Genomic DNA, 27,791 nt, shown 5'->3' with positions numbered 1-27,791 from the left:
GGTGGACAACTTCAACGGCTCAGTTTTTGACGGATGAGGTTCACCGTAAGGTCAGCATGGACCATCACAGTGCCAAAGTGTTGCTGTGCGATCAATTGTAATCAGCTCTCCAACTTACCTCACCACGTCATTTTCCACCATCCACCACTCTTATTAACTTTGCCCCTCATATTCGGCCTTTTGAGATGCGTTGTGATGCTCTTGCCGGCAACGAATGTAGGGGTGAAGAAGCATACACTTCGCGTCTTATGGTGCGTCTCATTTTTACATCCGGTTCTCAAGCCTGAGAGGAGGTCACCGTACACCACGTGGGCAGGAGTAAATGCTCTCTTTTTCTTGATCTCTCGTGCCAACAGTGGAAATCTCACTATGACTCATCTTAGTTAGTGTTGTAAATGGTCGGTGGATATCGAGTACGGACGCCCAGATGAAATAATTTCAACTTCGTAGCTCAAAATACACAACCATGGTAAAATTGGTAGATGCATTTGGGACTAGCGTTAACCTCGGTTTACATTCGCTATTAGTGTTGTAAATGGTCGGTGGATATCAAGCACGGACGCCCAGATGAAATAATTTCAACCTCGTAGCTCAAAATACACAGAATCATGGTAAAATTAGTAGATGTATTTGAGACTAGCGTTAACCTCGGTTTACATTCGCTGTTACATAGACGCGTACTGCGCGGTTAACCGGTCGTTCTCTTGAGGTAGGTTTTCTGGGACTGAGGGTTCCAAGCTGCCTAACGAAAGCGATTCGAGTGATTCAAGGGCAGCTCTTCTGAGGACATCCCACTTATGGGGACCTGATGAAGGACATCATTGTTTTCCGTGGTTGAGCTTTCCGCATACATACTGTCTGTTTCCGTTTCAGGTTCGGTATTTATTCTCTGATAAAACGGGAACACTAACTCGCAACGTCATGGAGTTCAAACGCTGTTCGATCGGTGGTGTCATGTACGGGTAAGTGGGTAATTTTCAATCCATCTTCGCCTCTGCACACCTTCATGAAAAATAGTTGTGTATTATTCGTTTCGAAGTATTCTTCAAAATCTGGAGTTGTTTTCGTGATAGCGGTCTTGTTGCTTACGCAGTGTACTGTTCAGTCGTCCGGTGCACAAATGGACTTCTGCGTGCAATTGATAACTATCGGTACCGTTTGTTTCCAGACGTTTTGGTTTCCAGCCTGAAGGTTCTTTTTCATTGCCATCTCAAATTTGTTTCGGTTACGTTGTCTTGTGTCTATTGTACTGTGTTACCTTGAGTCGTAATTTAATATGTCCCATTGTATTCTGTTTATGTGTATTCCGCGTATTCATCTGAAAAAGACCCGCGCTTACCCTCCGAACCTTCGTTGTGCAGTGTACTGTTCAGTCGTCCGGTGCACAGATGGACTGCTGCGTGCAATCGATAACTATCGGTACCGTTTGTTTCCAGCCGGAAGGTTCTTTTTGCCATCTCAAGTTTGTTTCGGCTACGTTGTCTTGTGTCTCTTGTACTGTGTTGCCTTGAGTCGTAATTTAATATGTCCCATTGTATTCTGTTTATGTGTATTCCGCGTATTCATCTGAAAAAGACCCGCGCTTACCCTCCGAACCTTCGTTGTGCAGACCCAGCTGAGTGGTGACTGGCACTAGCCGTCAGTCTTGTGCCTAGGATGCGTTTCCTGAGTGGCGCGGGGAATCAGATGTCCCTCTGCATCAGCTGTGGGGTTTAACTGTTTATCTGTATTGACTTCAAGTGACAATTGTGGGCAACTAGTTGGGTATCCTAGTATGGGAATGCTCTAGTACTGACATCCTGTCCACCATCCGGTCTTATTCCCCCGGGCACAAGGTGTTCAACTGCATTCACATGCTGTGTAACACAAACCGTATGTCACATTACCCAATATTTGTGAGTGTCCGTCGACTTCGTTCACTGTGACAAGTCGACTTGAAAGCGGATGGCAGCCCTTCAGACGGTCTACGTCATTCGACAAGCTCAACACATTCCTAAAGTGCTATAAGAAATGCGGGTTCGTCAGGGCAGTGGGAACCACTAACAGAGGCAATACCTGTAGAATTCAGTTTCTGGTCCTAGAAATTGTTACCGCTTTATTTTTTTCTCAGTCTGAATGTTTCATGGGTTACAAACGATTGTGGTTCGAAATGATTATGTTTGTAAGAACCTTTCTCACTCTCCACATACGCAATACAATCATCTGCTCCCTCCCCAACTGTCGTTAGTTTAATCGATGTACTTATCTGGCCATATGTGGTATTGACTTGTTTACCAAATCGATACAAACGACCTCACTAATGAATTGAGTGGTTTTGATCGGCTGCTACGGTATTCTGCTTTCAGAATGGTGAATTTTGATTGGTTATTATCTAGCCAGCCAAATAGAGCCAAGCATGTTTTATTTTATCTGCTCCTTTATGGTCACTACACTTAGCTGTAATCACGCAGAGACGGGCTTGCGTTTGTAATTTCAATTTTTCTCTATTCTCCTCGATCTTCCACAGTAGCTGTAACTTTTTAACAGTCGGTATTTGGGCAATCTTACAGCGATGTATCCTTAATAAGTCTCGCACAAAAGCGGCAGTGGTCGGTCTCGGTTCATAGCTCATGGGGTGAATGAGCTCAACCGGGGCGGAGATAACCGACTTTAGATAATCCATCTTTGGCATTAAAGTATCAATGTGTGCTGTCCATGGTGGTGAATCCACCTTCGGGTCGTTTCTACGTTATACACTTAACCCTTATTCCAACTTTAGCTACCCTTCGTCTTTTTGGGCCATTGTGTATGGAGAGTACTGAAAGAGTACTGTTGGGGATTACGGAGGTTCACATTTCCTCAATCTGTGTTGGCTGCCGAGCTCATGAACTGCCTCTCACCCAGCCGTTTTTAGTTTCGTTGAGAGAAACAAGGAATTCTGATTCACGGTGAACGCATCTGCTTATTTAATTGAAAGAGCGCATTAGATGTCGATGTTGACGTTACCGTCTCCGGCCTGAAATCTTCAATTGCTGATGGCTTTTTGATCGGGTGTTTTAGCCGTGTGAACTCTTTGTTCATTCTCCCGTCCCGTAGAAATGACACGGAGGATTCGAACGCAATGAATGACAGGGCACTGTTGAAACGATTGAAAGCAAATGACCCGTTAGCTAAACATTTTTTCACCGTTCTGGCACTTTGTCACACGGTTGTACCGGATGCCCATTTGGAGGATCCAGAACTGCCACTCACTTATCAGGCTTCATCACCAGGTGAGTCGTGTGCTTTTTTATCGGGTTCGTAAACCGTATACTTGTGGTTTCCGAGTTACCAAAACTAACAACGAATCAGTCATGCAGTTTTACATGTGCCATACAATCTCCAGCGCCTTTTCGACTTTGCAAAAAAATTGATCAAACACCTCATGTATGTTTTCATCAATCTTTCTCTATTGAGTCTAAGTGTTGTGTGAAATCGGTTATGTGCGTTTTTTACTACTTTTTGGCATCGGTTTTGTTCAGTATTCCTGTTATAAGTTGCAATCACATTGGTTCTCCTTGCCGTAACGAAAGTGATGAAATGATAACTCGTATCCATGTCACTCTCTGTCGGTGCATCTCATTTCCTTTTATGACCGTTTTGGTTAGTCTACACCAGAAAAAGTACTACGCTCTTGTTTCGCTCGCATTGCTATTCATCAACAGTGCTATCCCTAGCCGTGCCAGAACTTTGACATACGGAACAACTTTATTACCATCACTCCACCAGCTCGCGCCGTGTGAACCTGAATTATTACAGCTTAGCTGGTGAACACTCACTGATAATAGTGATCACTTATTAGAAATGGAACAATGGATCCTACCGAAAATCGTAAAGGCGAACAGTTTTTCCATATCCCTGAGGGTTTCCAGCCCTCGGTTATATGGTTTGTGAACTCTCAGACGTGGCACGTGATAGGTAATATGGTTGAGAAGAAAACTAGCAAAAGCTTTAATACTTGTTCATCGCCTCAACAGGATATTCCAATTACTGCAAATCAGAGTAGGCAATTAGTACCTGTCTTGGCAAACTGTTTGCGATCCGCGTAGCACATACGCCAGTCCACTCATAATTGTGTCAAAATTTCGATCGGCTACCCATTTGATGCATTCCAGAAACCCATTCTTCAGTGATACGGATTACGGGGACGAGGGGGATTTACGATGGTCCAGCTGGTAGGATAATCACTCGGTCTATAGTTCAAGTTGCATCCAGTAACGTCTGTCTTCTCGTTTGCCTCGTGTCTTAGAGTTACTTTCCACGGCGTTCCAAATCTCCATCTTCTCTCTAGGGATACAGGCGGAGTACACTGTGTGGTAAGAAGACAATGTAGTTGAGTCGCGACATTCAAGAGAAACAAGTGATCCATAGGTCATCGAAGACTGCTGTGATCCCAGCTTGGCATCTCTGTGTCACACTGTCTACCCTGTAATTCTGACGTTTACAAACACTGGACACTCCAAGCAACTGGTTGATTGTCAGTCCAGCGAGCTGTGTCCTGTGCGACCCGTTCCCACTAGCAGATTATTCACTGTTTTTATTGACTTTCGACGGTGAATTGCAGTTTCATTCCAAATACGAACTGCTCGTTTCATTAGCGAAATTACTCCCAGCTTCCATTGATTCTGTTCCCCACTACATAACATAGCACTGTATCTCATGAATAAATTCGCCTAACGACTTAAGTCATTACTTCCCTTCTGACCTTGTGATAGTGAGAATTGGATTTTTCCTCGTTTGTATACATACTTGTGTTTTGTATGTTTTGGACCGATTAATATGTCATTATTTGCTTTGAATTTCCACCTTTCACAGACGAGGCTGCTTTGGTCAAGGCGGCCCGCGCATTAGGTTTTGTCTTCACAACACGAACGCCATCGGGAGTGTCAATCAGAGTGGTAAGTCATGTGGGTTGTGTGCCTACTTCTTTTATGTACATGTCGTTTCCGGGTTGAGACTCGTTGTTTTACTTTCACTTTTGTCGACGTCATCCTACCTCCATTAGTACCAAGGGCTCCAACGCCTCAATTGCGACCGAGGTGTGCGATAGCTTCTCACATACGGACCCTCTCAAGCAGTGAAATTTGTAGATGGTGAAAACTGCTTTTATTCTTAATGAGACTCATGCCTCACTCGTTGGTTGCGAACCCAGACACTGGCTTCGTAGCTGGAGAAACACGTGATTTCTTGCTGATCCAGCATGCTGTTTTTCGCCGCATCGCTCCCTCTTTTCTTTCCTACCATGTTTGTTTGATCCAGTTCTGTTGAGCCGAAGTAACGTGCTGGGCAGTCAGATTGATTGGTTGTATTTAATCGTCCAGCGATTAGACATAACCATTGAGTCGTATCATTTACATATATAGTTTGTATCCTTCCGATCCTCGGTTAGTGAATTGTTTGACGTTTACAGGTGCCAACTTACCTGGCGAACAGTAGTGTGAGGGAGCTCTGCATGAGAAGTGCTAGCCGGGAAATCACAGTCTTGTTAAGTTCAAACATCCATTCACTTTTCACTACATATTTCGTGAATATTTGAACCCTAGGCCTCGATTGGCTCACAACGTTAGTTCCCGATAGGTCAGGTTGCAGTTGCAGCTCGAACGATGACACGAACTGTCTGGCGTGCTACACAAATGAACGATAGGTTTTACTCCCTCCATCTCACCCTTTGTTCTTCAAACCAACGGTCACGTAATAGATAACATCAACGATTTGAACGTATTTGCGCGATCTTCAAGGCACTTTCTCAACACGCCATAAAGACTGACTGGACACACTCTTTTTTCCTGACGCATTGGTTCTGATTTTCTTTTGGACGGTTCAAACTCATGAGTCACGCCAAAAAACAGACCTCCATCTAAGATCACCACAATTGTAACACATTAACAAATAACATGTGGGTGTCTGCTCCTCTGCTTAGTTGTCTATGGTCGAACGGTGAAGATTCAGGTTTTGACTTGCTATTCGCCTTCTGACGTTACTCCCGAGGGTTGTCCCGTGATCATGCAACGCTCCACATACCCTAACATTTAAGGGTAAAGTAGTCAGGTGAGCGGAATTTTGACTGGGTGACTCTTCCCACTGGGTACTGGCACGCAAGTATCCATGTTGAAAATTATTTCCACCTCATGCCGTTTTGATCAGTTATCTGGAATGTCCGTTGATGTGGAATATCTGTTGGATTTCTCATATGAATTATCCGAGGCTACCAAGCTAGCTTTCTGTGTGCGTAGCCAAGTACCATCATGTGCTTTTTGGGAAGTCATGAGGTGAGTAGTCCGTAAAGTTGTGGGCAACATTTTGCACCTCGCTTTGCCAGGTATGTGTGGTCGTTGGAGGGGGTTAAGGTCACCAGACCCAGAGGTTTCGGCATCCATAAGGAACAATACTGAGGGAAGAGTAGGCGGATGGGGGAAACAGGAATAGGACAAATGTGGATAAGTTGGAGCAACACTCCAAGTTCAAACCATGGAATCTATGCAGTGGGATTCTGAAGTACTGAGTGGGGACAGAGGGTTGAGTAATTGGTGTTTTCGGCTCTATGCTTGTATGTTCCATGGTCGGTATCTCTACTCCGGAGCTTGAATTCGTTGGCAACCTATGAGTCCCACACGTTGGCAACGGTGCTTCGCCCGGCGAATTTACTGTTACTCTTATCGTACTCTTATCTTACTCTTACTGTTACTCTTATCGTTTTCGTTCCCCTTGGCTATCAGTCACTATTGATCCTGATAGTGTTCCCCATAATCCTTTTCTTGTTTCATTTCCGCCTCCAGGATGGAAAAGAGTTGCACTACGAAGTCCTGCAAGTATTGGAATTCACAAGCTTCCGTAAGCGAATGGGGGTGGTGGTTCGTGATCCGAGGGGGCGTATCCTAGTCCTAGTCAAGGGAGCGGTACGTGGATCACTATGCGTTCCTCTCGTTTTCTTCCTGTTCAGATTTGTCAGTAGTTTCAGCGACAGAAAGGCGGGTGTCCGCAATGGTCTCCCAACAACATATGGAGGAACGTTTTTGTTTTGGTTATGACAACTGCTGCTAGTGTTCCTTTGATGTTCAGGAAGAACTCTGATGCTTGTTTGAGAGCTCTCGTGAAACTACGTCACTGGTGTCTCACCTTCCCACCAAAGAAGTGGACATCACTTTTTTGGGTACTTTATAATATTTGCGTTTTGTGTATACCTATTCCTTGCTCAGAACAGCCCGCCAACGGGAGACTCGCCTGCCGATGAACCTGCACACGATAACTCTAATGCCAGTGAATCGCCAAATCCGGCGAACAGATCAACAGCCACCTGATCCACAACCATTACCTAACAGGTTCTTTCTAGGGACATGTAATGTGTCACCTTATTAGGCCGAAAGACAGGATATTTCTCATGGTTTATTCTTCCCTGAAACTTGGAGGCTTGGCTTCAGAATTGTGTTCTCTGATGGAATTAGGCTTGCAAACGAATCCCAAGGTCCGAACTTCACCCGTTGTTTAATGTCATTTTAGATGCCCAAACTTGCGGTTGTCCTGTCCTTTCCTACATGGATAATAACTTTTTGAACTTATTTCTCACCGACCTTCCTTCTGTATGAATATTTTGGATGGTGTTGATGTTGGTTATTCAGAACAATGTGCCACAACTTTGTCATCATAACCACTATTCGTACACATTTCTGTGTAGGATACGGTGATCTTCGAACGTTTGGCCAAGAACTGTCAATACCAAGAAGCTACCCTTGAACATCTTGAAATATTTGCGAGAACCGGTTAGTGACATGTATTTCGGTAACTACTACATCACCCCTTGTCCTTCTCGTAACGTGAGCACTATTAGTGTACGGGCCTCTCACATGTGTGACACTATATCAATATGCTTCATGAGTCTACAATGTCTGAAATGTAACCATCGGGTCTCAGAATTGTGAATCGCCTTGCAACGAGACGACGTCTGTGGAAAATGTGCCATAAAACCTGCTCCATAGCACTGAGGAATACTCAGTGATCCTTGTGTCACAGTTTATTATCGCCCGTTAAGGTAGTGTTTCTGTAGCGGCGCGCATAACAATTGGCGAAAAACGCTTACCAGTGTGGCATGAAACCAGTCTACATTGTCACCGAAATTTGAAATTAAATTTCTAAGCCGATCATACATCTATTGAACTTGAACTTGAGGTTGTCTATCTTTTTATTTGAGAGCTCGGATTTCAACCCGAGCAACACTACCTCCATCCGGGTTAACTGCATTGATTGCCTGCAAATAATTTCTAACTTTATATGACGGGTTAGAGAATAGGCCAATGACCACGTTAGGTTTCTGGAAACTGCCAGTTTTTCACCACTGGCCTCAATGTGTGAGGTGCTGGTCCTCCAAAAGCTGGCATTACTTACGGACAGTTTTTGCTTCCCCGAAAGTTTGTAAAACTAGATTTTGAAATAATCAGAACTTGATTTGACTTGACCTGAATTCGGACCCTTTTAACCACCGCTGTGTAACAGACAGCGAAGGATCGAGCGCATATGCAACCGTAGCGTGAGAGCCTCACAACATTTGATCCCCTTGCTCCATCGCATCAATACGGACAGAAGAGATGTTCCATGGAATATTAAAATTTCTTTTACCCTCCGCAGCGGGAACGATGTCAACTGTATGTAAAAAGCGGCTAGCAACGACGTTGAAAGGGTGATAAAATTAGATTGTGTAATCAGGGTCACAGCAACCAGCTGCTTTGCTCTAAAACTTCGTGCACACAGCTGGTTGGTAGAATGTGAGCTCCACTGGTCAAGGAAGGGTTGAGGTTGCGATACTTGAAGCGAAGTCTGGATTGACTTGCCGACCAGTTTGCAGCAGGGATCTATTGGGGGTTTCTCTGTGGTTGCCTGGATGGCGCGCTGTGGTTCGTGTTCTGCCACGGACATCGATCTGTTCTGTCAATGTAAGCGTCTCTGCAGTTGCAGGATACGTGGGTTAATGTGTTGGACTACCTTGGACTACCCTGTGGATAATGATTTCCATCTTAATGTTCTTTTGAATGCTCTTCTTTTAAGTGCTGCTCACTGAGAGATTCAGTGTGACCAAATGCTTTAAAAGCACCGGCTACCTTGTTCTGGTGCCACGTATGGCTATTATATATTTAATGTCAACAATAGACCTCGTTGTACCGCCCTCGTTCTGTCATGATAGCGTTTCGGACGCGCTTCAATTGTATTTTTTGCCCTATCTCACTGCGGGCTGTTCCTGTTACTTCGTTTCATCCGCTCTTTCACTTGTTCAGGCCTGCGAACTTTATGCATCGCGTCTGCCGAGGTGTCAAGTGAATTTCATGCAGGCTGGTCCAAAGAATACTACGCGGCAAGCACTGCGATAGACCGTCGTGAAGAGCGGCTTGAACAAGTGGCTGAGGCGATCGAAAAAGTGAGTTCTAGTCTCCCGATATCCGCACCACTGTCGTGTTCATTTGTCCTGCAGTGGTAGATATGACCTGGTTCCTTAAACGATTGGTTGTCTATTTATCGAACAACCTAGGCCATCGGATAGATTTCCATCCGATCATGTGAAATTGATTACTTTGTCATTATAATTGTTATATTTATTCTATTTCTACGTTCGCGTTAAGTGTTGCAATGCTATTTTTCAACTGATTTACGCCTATCGATTCTTGAGCTCTGGTTCCGAAAATTGAAGCTTATTATGTCGGTTACTGAATGAATCACTATTTCACGCAGCCATAGACGCATCTAGTCCGGCCTAGCTGGGTTAGTGATCAACGGGTTGACTCAACTTTCCATCCACTACGTTTGGTGTTTTATCTTCCCCGTTATCACCATCAACAACGGCGCCAGTGTCAGCTACTGATGCCTCACTACATCCTCCATTTAGAACACAATCAATCGAGTTGACCCTGTGTGAACTCGGCATACCAGGGAAAATTGATGGTTCAGTGACGAACGCGTATTCACAGTTTTAGCAAGACTCAGTTCAACAGCGGTCGCACACTGTCCCGTTGATTTCATTCGCTCCTTCCTCCTCTCTGTTATCACCATGGAGTTTGTGTGCGCGGAATTCGCACACACAACGCTGTTTTACGGTCTGAAAATCGACCTGAGTGATTACTGCAAACTGTATTTTGAAGGCATGAATAGCAAAACCGACTGTCATGAACCAACCGGAGTTACGCAGAATGTTGTTTTTACCCAGTGGCGGCGCTGTGGTCAAGAGCCTATGCGGAATATCTTTGTGTTCTACGTGGAAATAGAATTCAAAGTAGAAAACAGCCGTACATTTTTTGTTCCGGAGCCCTGAAGTGAAGTATCAGTTTCAACACCGAAAAGTAGCACTATTCCAGCTATATACTGACAACTCTTGTAATGTGTTATGTCCCGACGCTCCTATTTTCGCTGTTGGTTCGGGCGCGAACAGGTATGGTGATTCACCTCGCTACATTGCTATGATTTTTCAGAATTTGCATCTGCTCGGTGCAACCGCCATCGAAGACAAACTTCAAGAGGGAGTTCCTGAAACAATCGCCAATCTCATTCAGGCTGGTATATCTGTGTGGGTTTTGACTGGAGATAAACAGGAAACCGCGATCAATATTGGTGAGTACCTCCCTATCCCGTTTCTCCTCAAAAGAACTGGTTCTTGAAAGAAATCGTCTACTCTACGGTAACGCTGTTCACATCGGGTGATAAGCTGGAATGCATTTTCATTTATTCTTTTTCACTCTTTTCATTACTACTGCTTTGTGCCAAGTGGCTGAATCGCAGCTTCTCCGCTGGGCTGATAACATGACCATCACTTGACAACAAGACAAGACAACAGCCATCCTGCCTTTACACCAAGCCAACTCGTTTAGAGTTCATACGGAAGATGGTAACTGTAAAGAGGAAGTACAATTACAACGACAATGTTTTTCTCGTTCTGTGTTGATGGGCATCATTACATATACTAGTGCTTCAGAGTACTGCTTATCAAAGTGTATATAGCCTTTTGGCCTCCACATTGCCGCTACGACTTGACTAAACTAGGGAGCTTTCAAAATGGGATAAACATTGGGTATGTAACCAGTAAGCTCAAACAATTTGTGTTCCCTAGGCAAACACTCCTCGTCTTCTGGATTTATCAAAGTTTATTTTCGAAAAAGGAAGAGCGACCAGTAAAAACCTGATCGCACTTTTGCATCAGTGCAACATTACTCCAGTCACCTGTTTGTTTTGTTTAGCGTGTGTATGTGGTCGAATTTCTCATTTTTATGAATTAACTGCTCTAGATATCCGTGAGCGAGACAAACTGGTGCAATGCAGTAAATGGCGTAACGCCCGGCGCCTAGCGAATTCAGCTCATTTCGAACTAGTACCAACTGACTAACCAACCAACCAGATGCCTTTGATAGAAAAATGGAAATGGTAATCTTTTGGAAGTTGGTAGATATCGAGTCATCTTGCTTCCAATGTCCAAGCTTCAGTATCTTCCAAATGTAGTTAAGTGTATCCACGACTGGAGCTATAGGGACGTTCCCTGCCGAATCTCTGTGGCGAGCTCACTTGTATACTGATGCTTTCCTGAATTCGCCCTCGACTGTATTTGATTGTGTGGATGAAATTCTTATGATTACATAGCAGGAATCCTAGTTTCCCCACAGAAATCCAAGAATGACTCGGTGTCACGTTTGGATGTCCTGTGCGTGTGCGGCCCCTCAGATTTGGTGCCACAAGCCAAACTCTCTTTGAGACACCCTGAATGAACATCGGGTCCTCCTAGGATGCCGGTCGAGTCACTTCAGGATTCCCGTCAGTTTACATTGAGAATTTGATCCCGAGAACTATCGGAAAACGTCGTGGCCTTCTGATATTAATAAATTACAGTCTTTTACAGTTAGCTCACCGGGCAGTTCAGCAGCTGCAGAACAGACTCTAGTTCCCCGTTATTGTTCTTCATTTATTGGTTGTAGTGGACGTCTAGAACATAATTGACCATTCAACCCCTCGAATTGAACTATAATGGCGCATATTCAGGTTTTATAGCAAATATCTTTATCTTGTGCTTTTCAAGGCTATTCTTGTCGTCTACTAAGCCCAGTTTTGGATCTCCTCACTGTGAACACCGAATCGTTAGATGAAACTCGAACGAAATTACGTGAACTTGTGGAATTGTTTGGTCCCAATCTCCGTTCAGAAAATGATGTCGCGTTGATTGTTGACGGTCACGTAAGTTAAAACATCATCAGCTTTGTATCGGTATCCGTACACAGCCGACGAATCCATTTTCCAATTCCGGCCTTAGTCCTTTTCAGGTCTTGGATTACAACTGACCCGTCAGGTGGTCAACATCTGTACATGGAGATGCACACCGCTGGTGATTATCTGGTCGAATAAATGAGGGTTTCATTTTTTCAGCATGGACTGCTGACTTTGAGAGACCTAGGAGATCTCGTTCATCATATTACTACATGTTCTCGTTGGTCACATCGCTAACGGGGAATTATAGAACCTGACCAGCACCTGGATGCTCACTTGTATCCAGGCGCATCGGTTTGGTCATTCGCTGTTCCGAACATATACATAGATCGCTAGTCTGGTCGGTAGTATAATATATGTTCTCTGTTCAAATTAGGCACCTGTTTGCATTCATAAGCTTCCTTTTCGTTGACTTTCTCACTCTTGTTTACTTTCCGCACTGGCTCTTCAGACTCTTGAGTTCGCCTTAAGTTGTGAATGTCGAAAGGATTTCGTGGAGGTCGCCCTATCCTGTCGGTCTGTGATATGCTGCAGGTAAGTGCAATCTTTGTCCTTCTGACTAAGATCATACAGAATCTCTTATCCCTTTACCAGCATCACAACGACAGGGCCACATCGTTGGTTCTCCCGAAGGTTTCTAAATAGCGATTTATATTCATTTGCATCACTCTTATTTCTGTTCAACCCTGGAAACGACAGGCTCCTTGGGCTTTGCACATGGAGCTATCTTATAATGTTGACAAAAAACGTGACTTCACATAAATCGGTGCTCCGATAACCCTCGATCACACCCTCTTTGATACTTGTTCTTGTTTATAGGGGCCTTCTTCCAACCGTTGGCAATTTTAGGGGTCCAACTGGGTTACCTGGATTTGCACAATGGCGATTCCCTTTTCAGGCTCATAAGGGCATGTCAATGTGCCATGTGTTCGCGAGCTGTTATCCATCTCCTAACCTCGGTTATGTTTAGCTTGCTAACTGACTCCTATTGTGCGGATGCTGGTGCAATGCAGTAAATGGTGTAACGCCCGGCGCCTAGCGAATTCAGCTCATTTCGAACTAGTACCAACTGACTAACCTCGAGTGTAAACCACCCAACCAGATGCCTTTGATAGAAAAATGGAAATGGTAATCTTTTGGAAGTTGGTAGATATCGAGTCATCTTGCTTCCAATGTCCAAGCTTCAGTATCTTCCAAATGTAGTTAAGTGTATCCACGACTGGAGCTATAGGGACGTTCCCTGCCGAATCTCTGTGGCGAGCTCACTTGTATACTGATGCTTTCCTGAATTCGCCCTCGACTGTATTTGATTGTGTGGATGAAATTCTTATGATTACATAGCAGGAATCCTAGTTTCCCCACAGAAATCCAAGAATGACTCGGTGTCACGTTTGGATGTCCTGTGCGTGTGCGGCCCCTCAGATTTGGTGCCACAAGCCAAACTCTCTTTGAGACACCCTGAATGAACATCGGGTCCTCCTAGGATGCCGGTCGAGTCACTTCAGGATTCCCGTCAGTTTACATTGAGAATTTGATCCCGAGAACTATCGGAAAACGTCGTGGCCTTCTGATATTAATAAATTACAGTCTTTTACAGTTAGCTCACCGGGCAGTTCAGCAGCTGCAGAACAGACTCTAGTTCCCCGTTATTGTTCTTCATTTATTGGTTGTAGTGGACGTCTAGAACATAATTGACCATTCAACCCCTCGAATTGAACTATAATGGCGCATATTCAGGTTTTATAGCAAATATCTTTATCTTGTGCTTTTCAAGGCTATTCTTGTCGTCTACTAAGCCCAGTTTTGGATCTCCTCACTGTGAACACCGAATCGTTAGATGAAACTCGAACGAAATTACGTGAACTTGTGGAGTTGTTTGGTCCCAATCTCCGTTCAGAAAATGATGTCGCGTTGATTGTTGACGGTCACGTAAGTTAAAACATCATCAGCTTTGTATCGGTATCCGTACACAGCCGACGAATCCATTTTCCAATTCTGGCCTTAGTCCTTTTCTGGTCTTGGATTACAACTGACCCATCAGTTAGGTGGTCAACATCTGTACATGGAGATGCACGGCCTTAGTCCTTTTCAGGTCTTGGATTACAACTGACCCGTCAGGTGGTCAACATCTGTACATGGAGATGCACACCGCTGGTGATTATCTGGTCGAATAAATGAGGGTTTCATTTTTTCAGCATGGACTGCTGACTTTGAGAGACCTAGGAGATCTCGTTCATCATATTACTACATGTTCTCGTTGGTCACATCGCTAACGGGGAATTATAGAACCTGACCAGAACCTGGATGCTCAGTTGTATCCAGGCGCATCGGTTTGGTCATTCGCTGTTCCGAACATATACATAGATCGCTAGTCTGGTCGGTAGTATAATATATGTTCTCTGTTCAAATTAGGCACCTGTTTGCATTCATAAGCTTCCTTTTCGTTGACTTTCTCACTCTTGTTTACTTTCCGCATTGGCTCTTCAGACTCTTGAGTTCGCCTTAAGTTGTGAATGTCGAAAGGATTTCGTGGAGGTCGCCCTATCCTGTCGGTCTGTGATATGCTGCAGGTAAGTGCAATCTTTGTCCTTCTGACTAAGATCATACAGAATCTCTTATCCCTTTACCAGCATCACAACGACAGGGCCACATCGTTGGTTCTCCCGAAGGTTTCTAAATAGCGATTTATATTCATTTGCATCACTCTTATTTCTGTTCAACCCTGGAAACGACAGGCTCCTTGGGCTTTGCACATGGAGCTATCTTATAATGTTGACAAAAAACGTGACTTCACATAAATCGGTGCTCCGATAACCCTCGATCACACCCTCTTTGATACTTGTTCTTGTTTATAGGGGCCTTCTTCCAACCGTTGGCAATTTTAGGGGTCCAACTGGGTTACCTGGATTTGCACAATGGCGATTCCCTTTTCAGGCTCATAAGGGCATGTCAATGTGCCATGTGTTCGCGAGCTGTTATCCATCTCCTAACCTCGGTTATGTTTAGCTTGCTAACTGACTCCTATTGTGCGGATGCTGTGGGAAACCCTTGTCATTAAATCAATACTGGCTCAGATATTGATAGTTCAGTGTGATATTCTAGAAAGCTTCCCGTAAATTTTCCTTCCAATGTTTCTGACTACTTACTTGGTCGGCTATGGTTACTAAACCAGTCATCCAGCATTCGACAGTAAAACGACTGACAGTCCAATGAACCGTTTGTTGACTAGCTCGTTTCATCGCTATCGCCTCATCGATGCGTTTGGGCTGTTCCGTTGCTCGCACCGCACGTAATCGTTTGGCTGCTATGTCTGAACATGAGCGCTGGACTCAGTTTCATCATATGGACCCTAACGGTTGCGTCCAGTGCCTCACTCTTCTCGTTCTATCACGGCTATGCACGTCTATTTTGGATATTCATAGTGAGATTTTTGTAGATACGGTTCTTTTTCTGAATCGCCCAGCTGTTCCTCTCCTGAAGAGCCCATCTCGTCTGCTTTTTCGCCTGCACAAATAACTGGCTAACATGAATGAGCCTTTCACTTGGCTTACCGTACCGATTTCTCAGGTAGTGATAAGCAACCTTCAGAAAAATGGCTTCCGTGTTCGGATGCCGAAAAAGCGCAACTGGCCAAGTACTGGTCTCTTTAGCGAGTTGTTTTGAACAAAATTTGCTTCCCAAACTGTTCCTTTGGAGACTACTAGTCTGTCGAGTTGGGACATTCAACGGTCTAGTAAAAATATGGCCCATTTCAAGAGCGATCCATTCAAAACAAGATGACCGTACTACTTCTCTTTTGTATTGGTTCACCGGGTGGTCCAGTGAAACACATCGGCTCGGTAGAGAATAGGATCAATGAAACTCATTACGTTTGGATAGAGATTCTCGCTGTAAATGTCTGGCATCTCTTTTCAGCTTGAGAGACCTTCTATGGCAATTGGTAACTTCGTTTCCAAACAGACACACACGTTACACATTTGCATACCAGTTTGTTTTCCATGAAAGATTAACCTAAAACCCAGCTGAATCTCTTGTTTGTGAAATTGTTCACATGAATGTTACGCAATGACCGCCTCAGGTTTCAATTAGTACGATATTCGAGAGGTTTTTATGAGGGAGACTGACTACTCATCAGGTAACTGAAAACTCTGACGTCCCAAGGTCGATTTCGCCCTTCTTAGTGCTCACTTGGTAGGCACAGTCCGCGGGTTTCCGTCAACCTGTGTTTAGCCTGAACCCAAATTGCACGAAGTTCGACAGTACACTTATTTGCATGACAGTTTGGTTTTAAATAGGACATAAGATTGAGGAAAACTCGGGGAGTGTGCCTACCTGATGAGCCACAAGAAAGGCGACGTCGCTTGTGGGCTTTCAGCACCTTAGTTTTCAGTTTATGAGTCTTAGGTCCTTGCTGAATATAACCGTTTTCGTGGGTTCTATTGAAGGTTCCGCAGCTCCAGCCCATAGCTTTACGGTGATCTACTGCTCAGTAGATTTACTCCCTCTCGCGTGTTTTTTTACCGCTCGTCTAGTTTACTTGACTCCTCAGTACCACGAAACTTTCCACCATGGTGATGTGCGGCTTTGCTCTACTCATTATATTTTGTATTCCTTCATTGGTGTCAGAGTCAGCCCATGGCAGAAAGCAGAGTTGGTCAGACTCGTTCGAACGTCCGTGAAAGATGCGGTCACTCTCGCAATCGGGGATGGAGCCAATGATGTCGGTATGATTCAGGTAAGTTTCATTCCGTTTATCCGATTCCATCACTTTTAATACTGACTGATGGTAGCGGTAACGTGATAGGTTTATTTTCTACACTTGTCAATAATATTAATTGTTCGAAATTCACTTACTTCACCCCTCTAGGCAGATTCTGTACGCCTTTGGTCATTAACTTCGATTCATTTCATGATGAATCAGTTAAGAAAAGTTAGATGGAGCGCATTTGCAGCATTCCGGCGCGATTCGTATATCTCCGCAACTGTCGTATGTCACCAAGAGCAGTGGTAATTTTGATGTTTCCGATTTTGAAAGTGGGTATTGGAAGAATACTATATCAACAGCATTTTGTTATATCGATTTTTGTGTGTGTCATCCACTGACTTTTTGGACGAAGGGAACACTCGAATCTCTACTAATCCATTGGTTTTTTTCAAGTCTAACCATGATAAGTGGTGCACTTGCCCCGCCCTCACTGTTGCTCGTCAGCACTGCATTTAGTGGAGCTCGAAGCAGCGGCAACGGCTTTTAACGATTACAATTCAGCTAATTTGTTTTCTTCGGCACAGGGTTTGTGTCATTCACTTTTGTGAACTTCGTATTCGTTTTTGGTTATTAGAAATCGCTGGTGATCGGCTTGCATGCAAACAAGCATGTATCATGCCCTCCTTCAAATTGAGGCCGTTTTTACTGGTGTTTTACTCGGGACCAAGCAGCGAAACAGTGCAGGTTGTCTTGCTCTGTTAGGACAGCTGGCGTCAGTTTCTGATTTTTACGTCAACCCGTTTGTCTCCCAAGACATTGTCAACTCGCTTTTTCTCCTTAGTCTTTTTTATTCTGATTAATGAGGAAGTAAGTCCATTTTCACATTTTATCTTTAACTCGAGTCGAATCAACTACTAAGCTCATCGATCACACCAAACCTTTCTCTTTTTTTCCGTTCTCCCAACAGGCTGCTCACGTTGGCGTGGGAATCAGTGGAATGGAAGGCAGACAGGCTGCGTGTGCCTCGGACTATGCAATCGCTCAGTTCCGTTTTCTGAACAAACTGTTACTGGTTCATGGTGCTTGGAACTACAATCGGCTGACAAAACTCATTCTCTATTCGTTCTATAAAAATGTTTGCCTGTATCTGATTCAGTTCTGGTTCGCTATTCTCAGCGGATTCTCCGGGCAGATCATTTTCGAACGATGGACTATCGGTTTGTACAATGTGGTAAGTTTTCCTTGATCGAAAGGGAATAGCGTAGCATTCGTGCACGTGGTTGCCGGAATACGTCTGGGGAAGAGTAAAAACCTGAGAGGAACACGAATGAACGCAGTGCAACTGGTCTCCCAGAAAACGATGTGGCAGAAACATGTCAGTAGGTATTCTGTTCACGTGGGAGCCAGCAGATCACAATGCTTCATTGATTTCTTGTTGTTTTGGTGAATTTTGTGGTTTAAACTCTGTGAATTTTAACAGCCTGTGTTTATCCAGTACGATCCACATGTGAATTAGAGTGTCCAGATTCAGAACCCCATGGTTATTCGATCTGTTCAACTGCAGGGTGGGAATGAGGTCTTGAGTCAGTTCTTGAATAGGAAAATAGGTAGTAATGCTTTTTATCCAAAAAAGGATCCGTACTGAGTTCTGTAGTCACAGGGGGATCAGCTTAACTCCGGTTGTAACGGGACTCTTATCGTCTTTTATCCTTCGTCTTCTTACGATGCCCATGAGGCGGTAACCGAAGATCCGGGCCTGATAAGGGTCGTGTCAAGTACTGCGGCAACTCCACACATACAAGCGATCCGCAACCCTTGTATTTCTAGATTTCCCAGGCGCATCTTACTCTGTTGACTGGTGTGTTCTCCTTAACCTCCTTGGCAGGTAATTCTCCGGAAGTTTGTGGATACATTAAGTTCTTTGTATTTTCAGACTTTCGGGCATGTATGAGCATACAGGCGGCTCTCCAAAAGCTCCAGCACAAAAAGTGGTATTCGACAAGGACGCCCATTCCCTCTGTTCCTATTTACTTTCGTGATCAACGAGATGATGAGACAAACATTAGTTCTTCAAAACCGTAGCGTTCAAGTAGTCGCTGAAAAAACCTTGCCGATCTAGAATATGCAGATTACATCTTTCTAATTCTGGAAAAGGAAGGGATGGTACGTGGGTTTCTGGATTAACTGACCAGAATCGCCCACTGTTCCTCCATGTGTTTTGCACCCACAAAGCGTTAGGTCATCCATCTGCTTGACTAGGAGCTAACTGAACACGCCACCAACAGTTCAATAATGAGCGTTTGGGCGTTTTATTTATCTTGGCAGTTGTATAAGCCCCGACCGTAGTGTGTCAGATGAAGTCAGTTTACGAACCTCGGGTTGGGATCGCGTCACCTAATTTGAGACACATCACGGAAAAAATACGTTCCCAAATCTCAATGGATGTGTATATTTTGTTACCGTGCGGGCTGTTTCTCTGTACGTTCATGAGACGTGATCTTTGCGGGCAGCTGAACTGAAACGTCTTCAAGTCTTCGATAATGATTGTTTCAGACTTATGAATCGTGTAACCTAGTGGTAACGGGACAATCGAAAAGTGATCGAATGTTTGTGCAACAGAGACTTGAATAGAAGAATGTATCCAGCACCAAAAGCTATGGTCATGTACTGAGCATACCGAATCGTCGTTTCTCGCCGTTTTTCATGCCCAGCTAAGAGTGGCGCAGATAGAGAGGTGACCAACATCTGACCTAACTGAAAGGCACGTAAAAGATTGCTGAAAGTTTGCCTACTGTCAGTGCGACTTGCCTTCCGGAATGGGGTCCTTGTAACTCTATCTGTGTGTGGTTGGGGACGCTGCAAGATGTGCATGTTAGTTGATGTCGGTGACGTTCTTTTTGTTAGTTGCTATCCAGGTTATCGGTGCTTCGTTCGAGTGGTTTAGCAGCTATGTTCCGAAAGGATGTTATTTTTATTATTCGATTGTCTGAATGATTGTCTGGGGGATGACTGTATGGTAGTGAAATGGCTCAGTGGTTAGAGCGCAAATTTACTGACCGGAAGGTCCGTGGTTCAAACCCGACCTCTACCTCTCGGTAACCTGGCAGTGTCCCAGCTGAACTATTTTTATGTACGGTAGTGAGATCTGTGTGCAACGCGAGCAGCGAATTAATTTTGTATGCCACCCTGTTATTCGTAGGATCGCCCACAACATTCGGATAGTTTTTTTTTCAGTTCACCCGAACTCTTCGTTCTATCATTCAACCTAACCAGCTTAGTGATCGACCGTTGCCATTTTGTGCCACTCTCCTTGGTCCATACTTTTGCCGCGTCTCCACTGCTACTATGATTCATTCTACATGTTTGTTAACAGCTGTTCTCTGCCGCTCCGCCGATGGCCTTGGGTCTGTTCGATCGAAGCTGTAGTGTACGCAACTGCCTATTGTATCCGGAGCTCTACAGAGATACACAGGCATCAGCTTCTTTTAACCTGAAGGTAAGCCATTCATATGTTTGTCACAATGAAAAACACCTATTCTCCTCACGTTATTATAATGATATTCATGTTGTTCCTACTTCCCTCTGACCTTTTTCATGCTAACTTCTGTCCGTTTCTGTTCACTCCTGAACCTACTTAGTGATCATGTTAGATTTGATTCGCCTTAGTTACACTGAACCACCTTTGCTTTTGTAAACTCTACCACGCTTATACCCGATCTGTTGCTTTCATCTTAGGTGTTCCTTTGCTGGATCCTGAATTCCGTGTTTCACTCAGCCATCCTATTTTGGATACCTCTGGCTGCTTTCAGTTCCAGTAAGTCTCTGTTTGACCTAGGGCATACCATTCTGTCAGTCTTAGAAACCGAATGTTGACAACAAAGTTGTTAGTCACTCATTCGCGCTTATCCCAATCTTCCCCGTCACGTTCATCCTCTCATTCCTTTGCGGATATCCATACATATGGGTGTTTCTAACCGTTTATGGTCTTGCACATAGTACTCCAAGTCTTAACGGCTGGTTCACTGTGAATGAACGCTCTGAACCTTCAGTGAAGAAGCACTTTACTTTGTACTCTCAAAATTCAGGGGATGTTGAACTTTTAACAACGTCTAGAGCTTAGGGTTACTCTCTTTCTGCTATTCTCTTTCATTTCTTCAATGGCAATCAAGGGTAGTAGAGTGTGAGTATCTTACATTTCGCGAAATGATGTCAGCTCTAATGTGTCAGCTGACCAAGTGTCGCCATTTGACGAACTCGGGTTGCTCCATGTGCGTTTAGTACGTTTAGTACAATCCAGGTGTGATAGTACCTGTTGCGTAATACTTTGCATTTGAATTTGGTCCCTTTCGTAACTTACACCACATTTTGTCTGCCGTGTTTGTCTGTATTTGGGTCTGGGGGTGTATCGAAAGCATTACCTTCAATTAGCTAATGTTATTCTGGCGGCAAATTGCAGAACGAATGCCAAACGACTATTTTCTTCGGAATTCGATTATCGTCATTTGCCGCCATCTGGCTTCCATCTTTATCACTATTTTCCTTTGCAGATACACTCTACTCTAGTGGACACTCGGCTAGCTTGTTGGTTCTCGGTAATTCTGTCTACACCGTGAGTGGTATACCCTGCGTGTTAATAAACGTTTTTCCACGATCAAATTACTTATAACTTATACTCATGGCGCTGTTTCCAACAATGTGATGATTTCTTCCCCACTTTCAATCGAATGATGCAGTCCATATTTTCTCTTGAATTGATCGTATACCATTCACCATGTGTTAGCCGTAGTGTTTACTCTGAAGATTGTCCCTGTAACCAAGGTTTTCCTGTGCATCGGGTGTCTTTTCCTGGTTTGAAACTCTTCCAGTTCATCTTATCACCACTTCGTTATCTTTTATCCCTCTGCAACTGGCTTCGAGCTCTTCAGCCATGTCCACTATTCAGTTCGGAGCTAAACCAATGTTATCATTCGTTTAGGTGAAAACCCTTTTCGTACCACATCCACAATGAATTGTACGCAATGGTCACTCAACCGTGCCGTTAAGACGGTTGGGTTGTAAAAGACGGCAGCCCACCTAATCGCGGGAAGACACCCTAATGAGGATTTATCAGCCGCAGGTAATAGGATGAGCATATGGACCCAACAGTTTGTTAATTGTCTACATACTTTAAACGGCACATCGGATGGGTAAAACGTACGGTTTCTCTGTCAAGTGAACTACTTTCAATCTCGACAGTACCTAAAGATGCCCCTATTTGGATTTGGAAGATTGTGGATCCAATGGTTCTTCTTTGGTCACAACACAGCGAAGGTGGATATGATTAATCATATATGGTGCAACGACTCAGTCAGAAAACAATACTCTACTTGCTGGCTAAACATTAAATGACTAAGTTAACGCGGCCTTCGTCTGCGGCATGCGAGTATTCGTATTCGGGGGGTGTGGACGATGGAAATTCAGGTGTGCGAAAACCCCTTACTTACCGGGTACGATTACAAAACTGTTCCGTTGCTGAATGACTTTTGAGCAAAGGTGGATGCGGATCGAGATCCACCCTTCAACTGTGTCAGTTTCGCAATGTACCACGGTAGATTCCTTTGGGCATCATGTACAAGAGCTTTGTTTTCAAAGCAACTGGTAGAATGCAGTGGGGAAATTGGGATGTTTTACAACACGTTTCGGTCAAGAATCACAACAATGAGGTAGAGCAGAAGCTGCGGATCCATGCATGTGTCAGGCAGATGAAGGTCAGCCATCAAGGATTCACAATACACATTTAAGCTATATCACGCCTAATCAGTCCGATGTGGTGGACCACGGTGTCTGAAGAACCCGACCACATCCGCTGCGACATTGCTGGAAACAGGCAATTAGGTGCTCGTGACGTCATAACGTGACCAGCTCTCCTAGATGGACTAGATCTCCCGGGGGAAATCTCTGACCATTATGAGCGCGTGTTAAGTTGCGATTTTTATGAACATACTTGTGATCACAATTCTTGATGACGAACGCGTGACAGAAACATTTGACCCAACATTGCATGAGTGTGGCTCAAAATCATCAAAACAATCGCAGGGCCGAAATGATCATTGGAACTGTGAGCTGCTCAGTCAGTATGCACTAAGAAAGTGTAGTCTCCGTGCCACCATTTCTTCCTGTTTAGAAACCAGCAACAGCGTGCCTATCATGTGTCCGGAATAGTTATCTGAATCAAACAGACCTTAGGTTAAATAGGTGTCCATTTGTCAGTTTTTTGAAGTGGGAAGTGATTAGTTACCGCGTATAGTTACCAGACATGTGATATTCGGATGGCTCGTGGCGTCTGTGGACAGTGACTGTTCATCTTTACACTGAGTTCACACGAGTTGAGAGAGTTATCAGAGCATGTGCGCTCTCGCATGTTGCGAATCCGCATTACCAGTGAACACGTTACCTCGTGAAAACAGAGTTAACGAGTGGATGTTGCGAATCCGCATTACCAGCGAACACGTTACCTCGTGAAAACAGAGTTAAATGAAAGTTCCTCTTAACAGGTGAAGCTTTCAGTATGCATATCCGTTGGTAGCAGCTGTCCCGAGCCTATTGAGTGAGTCTGTCGGTCTAGGTTTACTCAGTCTAAAAGATTGCGAAATTAGCTCTGCGGGGCATCTGAAAACTCGTCACTGGAAGGGATACAGTTGAAATTGATCCCTATGGCTTCCGTTCATGGTTCACATGACCAGTCTAAGGATACAAAAAGAGCCTTATCTGGTAATCTATTTCAGAGCATTTGTCGAACATGTACTATTGCGACGGGTCGGTTATCGTTTTCCCCATCGTTTCCTTACCAGCAAACTGAGTTGCGTTTCTCTGGATGGGGACCCTGGGACGAGTCACACCAATGGTTAGAGACATTGTTAGGCATGGCCAAGGCGCGCTCGTTCATCCAAGCTATTGCCTTTAACGCATAGCTCCTCCCAATCTCCCCAATTCACAGTCCACTGACCCCTGTATCTACGCATCAACTACATCATCTACCTACACCACCTCCCTATATCATCGGCGAACGAAATTGTGGTAGCTATAACCACCGTACAACAAGTACACAGTTCTTACAGCTGATGATGATGATTTGTATATGTATTAGGTAAATCAATGCCATTAATGTTCCCGGATATTTTGGGATAATCAAACTCAGAAATGCTCTGTTAGTCCCTGCCGTTAAAAAGATCCTTTAGGCCTCTTTGCCTGGGGGTTCTTCGGACTCACCCTGTCCATTACCCGTATATGTTCAATCTGCTTATGGTTATGCTGTTCCCTAAAACAGTTAAGTAACCCCCTAGACCATGACACCTCAGGAGTCCTCTTGCGGTTTTATTGTACTTTTATTGTACTGGAGCCAAAAAAGCTGACTCAAGTTTTCCAGCGGAATATTTTCTATATGTCGAATAACCGCAGACTGAATCAGCGCATGGAGAACACCAGTGACCGTGAAAACATCACATTATGCCAGACTTGATATCGACAACTGAATTGTTTTAATATCAAACCTCTTGACTGAATTACATTAGCTCCACAATTGTTCAGTGCTCGAAGTCAACACGCATTGCTTGGATCCACACTTCATTTTTATGATCATACTACTCGGTCGAATTTTCGTTATGTAAACCATTTGGTACTCCTGGAATTATCTGAAAACGGAGCTAAAGTTGACTTTCCATATTTAACTCATCACTCAAATTTCATTCGTTCTCCGCGTTTTCACAGATATGGGTTTCATTATCTTCTCATGTGTTAAAAACATAAATACTGTTTTCCTATGTTTAAACGGACTTAGTGAATGGTGCCTTCCGCGTTATATATATCTTTGTCGCGTACCGTGAGTGGCTTTAGACCACATCGCATAAATTTTACACTGTTGTTGTTCTGCCTTCTCTCGCCTTTCACAGTATGTCGTCGTTACGGTTTGTCTCAAGGCCGGCCTTGAACACACCGCGTGGACATGGCTTTCACATTTGGCCATCTGGGGCAGCGTCGCCACGTGGTTTCTCTTCTTAGTAGTATACTCACACTTCTATCCGACACTTCCTTTGGCCTCAGATATGGTTGGTATGGTAAGTGATGTGGGTCTCCCTCACAAAGAGCTGCGTGAATCTGACCACACCGCTGTTTTTCGTTGCACCCTTTTCGATTATAGTGATGTGGTCTCCCTCACAAAGAGCTGCGTGAATCTGACCACACCGCTGTTTTTCGTTGCACCCTTTTCGATTATTGCCTTCTGTTAGGATCTATTATAACTGAAGCTTGTTGTAAAGTGTGGCAAAACTGTGCTCAGCTGACCTTTACTCCGTTGATCGGGCTATCTTGAGTAGCATTTGTGGTGGCCACAAAACTTAATGCCATTGGAGAATATCAAGCATTGCCAACTTGGTTGCAATGGATTTTCGGAGCTTCTCGTTGAACTGCACTCCCTGCATAACTCTCCTATACCCCCTAAGTTAGATGTGAATTAGATTTGGCTCCCTTGATTAAGTTTTCGCTGCAGCCAGTTGGTTATTCTTCACTAATATATCCAATCTTCTCTTTTTCAAGGATTCTGCTGTCTATGGATGTTGGGTGTTCTGGATGGGGTTGATTCTCATTCCATCGTTCTGCCTAACGCGGGATGTTGCCTGGAAAATGTAAGCGAAACCAACCGTGCAGTGTCTAATTGTCGTTTCATGTCCAACACTGTGCCTCACGTTAAATCATACTTTCGTTGTGAACTTATTTTCACAAGTATTACTGCTGGTCTGTTTGACTTTCAAACCATCCGGGCGAAAGAATTCAAATTGATCGTGATTGCTTTCCTGTGTGTTCTGCTGGCTCATTATGGATTCGTACGTTTGGTCATTTGTATTGCTTCCAGCTTGGATAGTGACACTGATGTGTCATCCGAATCGAAATGTTACTGAACGATGATTAGTATGGTGTTATCTTCAGAACCAGTGTAGCTTTGGTACACGGTTCGAAGCTAAGAAGTTTGGCGTTGAGCTCACTGTCCTTCCGTCAGCTTCACGTGCTCACATTTGCTTGCTCTACCGGTCGACTTATCTCTCGACCAGTTCCATCTAAGTCAAATAAAAGGTAATGAAGATAATCGTTCACCCTTCCGGTGTCCAGATGCCAGGTTGCCCAAGCCTAGACAGGGGAAGTCGAGAGGCAGAGTCGGGTTCGAACCACGGACCTTCCGGTCAGTGAATTAACCCTCTAGCCACTGAGCCATCTCGCCCCCATCTGAGTCGAGACCTACGATTGGATGACTCATTTTTGTCCTCTACTTGTATCGTTTCTTACTTGTATACTTAGATGGGTGGGCTTTCTAAGAGCTTAGTTTGTTTCCGCTCTCCGTGTGTTTACCGTTGCTTTTTGGTCTTGTTATTGACACAATACCGAAGGTCTGTGAACAGTCCACTTTTCTGCACACAAAGTACAGACAATTGCCGTGTGTCTTTACAGAGGAAGTCTCCTGGTGTAACACTTGTATAACGGTCCTCAAGCAGTCTCGTAGAGTACAAAGCCCACCAAATAAACAAACTGTTAGTAAATATTCTCCCACGTGCCTAATTTGTATTTTTTTTAGTCTAAGCTGAAAATTGCTACATCGCGCGTTTGTTTGGACGACAAAAAAACGGTTAAATCGACTGAATTGTATCACGCCCTCCCACCTAATGGAGTCTACAGAATTCCAAGCGATTGCATACAAGCCAGGTCCCAATACGGTTGCCTGTTTGCACGAGAATCCACTCCTCAAAAGAGTAATTTTGTTTTTTGCTTTATAAAGCCAGTACTTTTGTCAGTCCTGTCAGTAGTTAATTCGGTTCCTTCAGGTAATTTCTCCAGGGGAGCCAAATCCATCGTTGAAATTTCCTCAGTAAGCTCTGGAAATTTGAGAAGGGTACTGTCAAAACACAGACGACAAGCTCCTGAAAGCTTCTGTTTTGCCTTGTCCACATTTTATTGACCGTGTATCTTTCCGGGTTTAGACCAGGTTATGCTGTCATCTCATTACCGGTCCACGATGGTTCTGTTTTGTCTCGACGGTTAGCTACTTTTTGTTGTTAGGTATCGACCTTTTGAACTTTGTGCCTCTAATGTGAATACTTTAACTATCTACCATGTCTCTTGTCCCGCCTACTGCTAATTTGTTGTTATCGACTGTACCTTTAGGCGTACGAACCCTACTTATCTTGACTAGTTATTCATTTCCATGAGCTTAACTATCGAACTCAGTCCCATGGAATGGATAGAATCCTGGTTATCGTTTTATCACAGTTGTCGTTTGTTTATGCATGTGTGGCCTTAGTATATGAATCTGAGGTCGTCAGTTCAGGTTATTGGTTGTTTATGCTAACGACCCGGATTGTCATTGGCGCTCAGTGTTTGATTGTTTGTTCTCGTAAGCGTATGCCTATGTCACTTGCAAATGGCGCTTTAAGTTCATGTGCGTGCAGCAAGAATGCCGAATCGGAACCATGACAACTCCATCCAATCGTCCCGAGTGCACCGAATTTGCGCGTGCGATGTAAAAAAAAGCAGTTTATGCCGGTGAATTGAGCAGGTGCATGAAGAGCCGGTGGTGGATGGGTTAGCATTCGCGACGTGCACTTTTGTGATCTAAGGTACTTCATCCCGAGATTGCTCATGCGGTCCGGTGCTATTTACCCATATAAAGTCCTCCACCAGAACATTACCCGCGCGCACTGACGTAAGCCTGTCGTTGGTATTTGTGACCCCCCGATCGACCGCATACGTCTTATGTTAGGGCTCCAGAGTTATGTACACCTTATACGGGAAGAGTTAAACCAGTACTTTATGCACCCTA

General features: G+C 44.2%; 1 protein-coding gene across 1 annotated transcript in view; it reads left to right on the top strand.

Moving 5' to 3' along the window:
- The window catches only part of T265_10713 (hypothetical protein), a gene marked incomplete at both ends in the record, with an annotated part of 59,388 nt that overhangs the window by 24,087 nt on the left and 7,510 nt on the right, over positions 1 to 27,791 (top strand). The window contains 17 exons of the mRNA XM_009177170.1: positions 874 to 962; positions 3,076 to 3,251; positions 4,834 to 4,916; positions 6,795 to 6,914; positions 7,691 to 7,775; positions 9,282 to 9,421; positions 10,467 to 10,605; positions 12,059 to 12,217; positions 14,018 to 14,172; positions 14,731 to 14,813; positions 16,870 to 16,978; positions 17,916 to 18,179; positions 20,322 to 20,444; positions 20,684 to 20,762; positions 21,496 to 21,557; positions 24,877 to 25,041; positions 25,520 to 25,608. Coding sequence (XP_009175434.1) covers positions 874 to 962; positions 3,076 to 3,251; positions 4,834 to 4,916; positions 6,795 to 6,914; positions 7,691 to 7,775; positions 9,282 to 9,421; positions 10,467 to 10,605; positions 12,059 to 12,217; positions 14,018 to 14,172; positions 14,731 to 14,813; positions 16,870 to 16,978; positions 17,916 to 18,179; positions 20,322 to 20,444; positions 20,684 to 20,762; positions 21,496 to 21,557; positions 24,877 to 25,041; positions 25,520 to 25,608 — 2,120 coding nt within the window. The remainder of the gene's footprint in view (positions 1 to 873; positions 963 to 3,075; positions 3,252 to 4,833; positions 4,917 to 6,794; positions 6,915 to 7,690; positions 7,776 to 9,281; positions 9,422 to 10,466; positions 10,606 to 12,058; positions 12,218 to 14,017; positions 14,173 to 14,730; positions 14,814 to 16,869; positions 16,979 to 17,915; positions 18,180 to 20,321; positions 20,445 to 20,683; positions 20,763 to 21,495; positions 21,558 to 24,876; positions 25,042 to 25,519; positions 25,609 to 27,791) is intronic.

Source organism: Opisthorchis viverrini (genome assembly GCF_000715545.1).
Source record: "Opisthorchis viverrini unplaced genomic scaffold opera_v5_404, whole genome shotgun sequence".
NCBI lineage: Eukaryota > Metazoa > Platyhelminthes > Trematoda > Opisthorchiida > Opisthorchiidae > Opisthorchis > Opisthorchis viverrini.
Note: the sequence above shows the minus strand (reverse complement) of the source record. Positions and strands in the feature narration are given on the sequence as shown.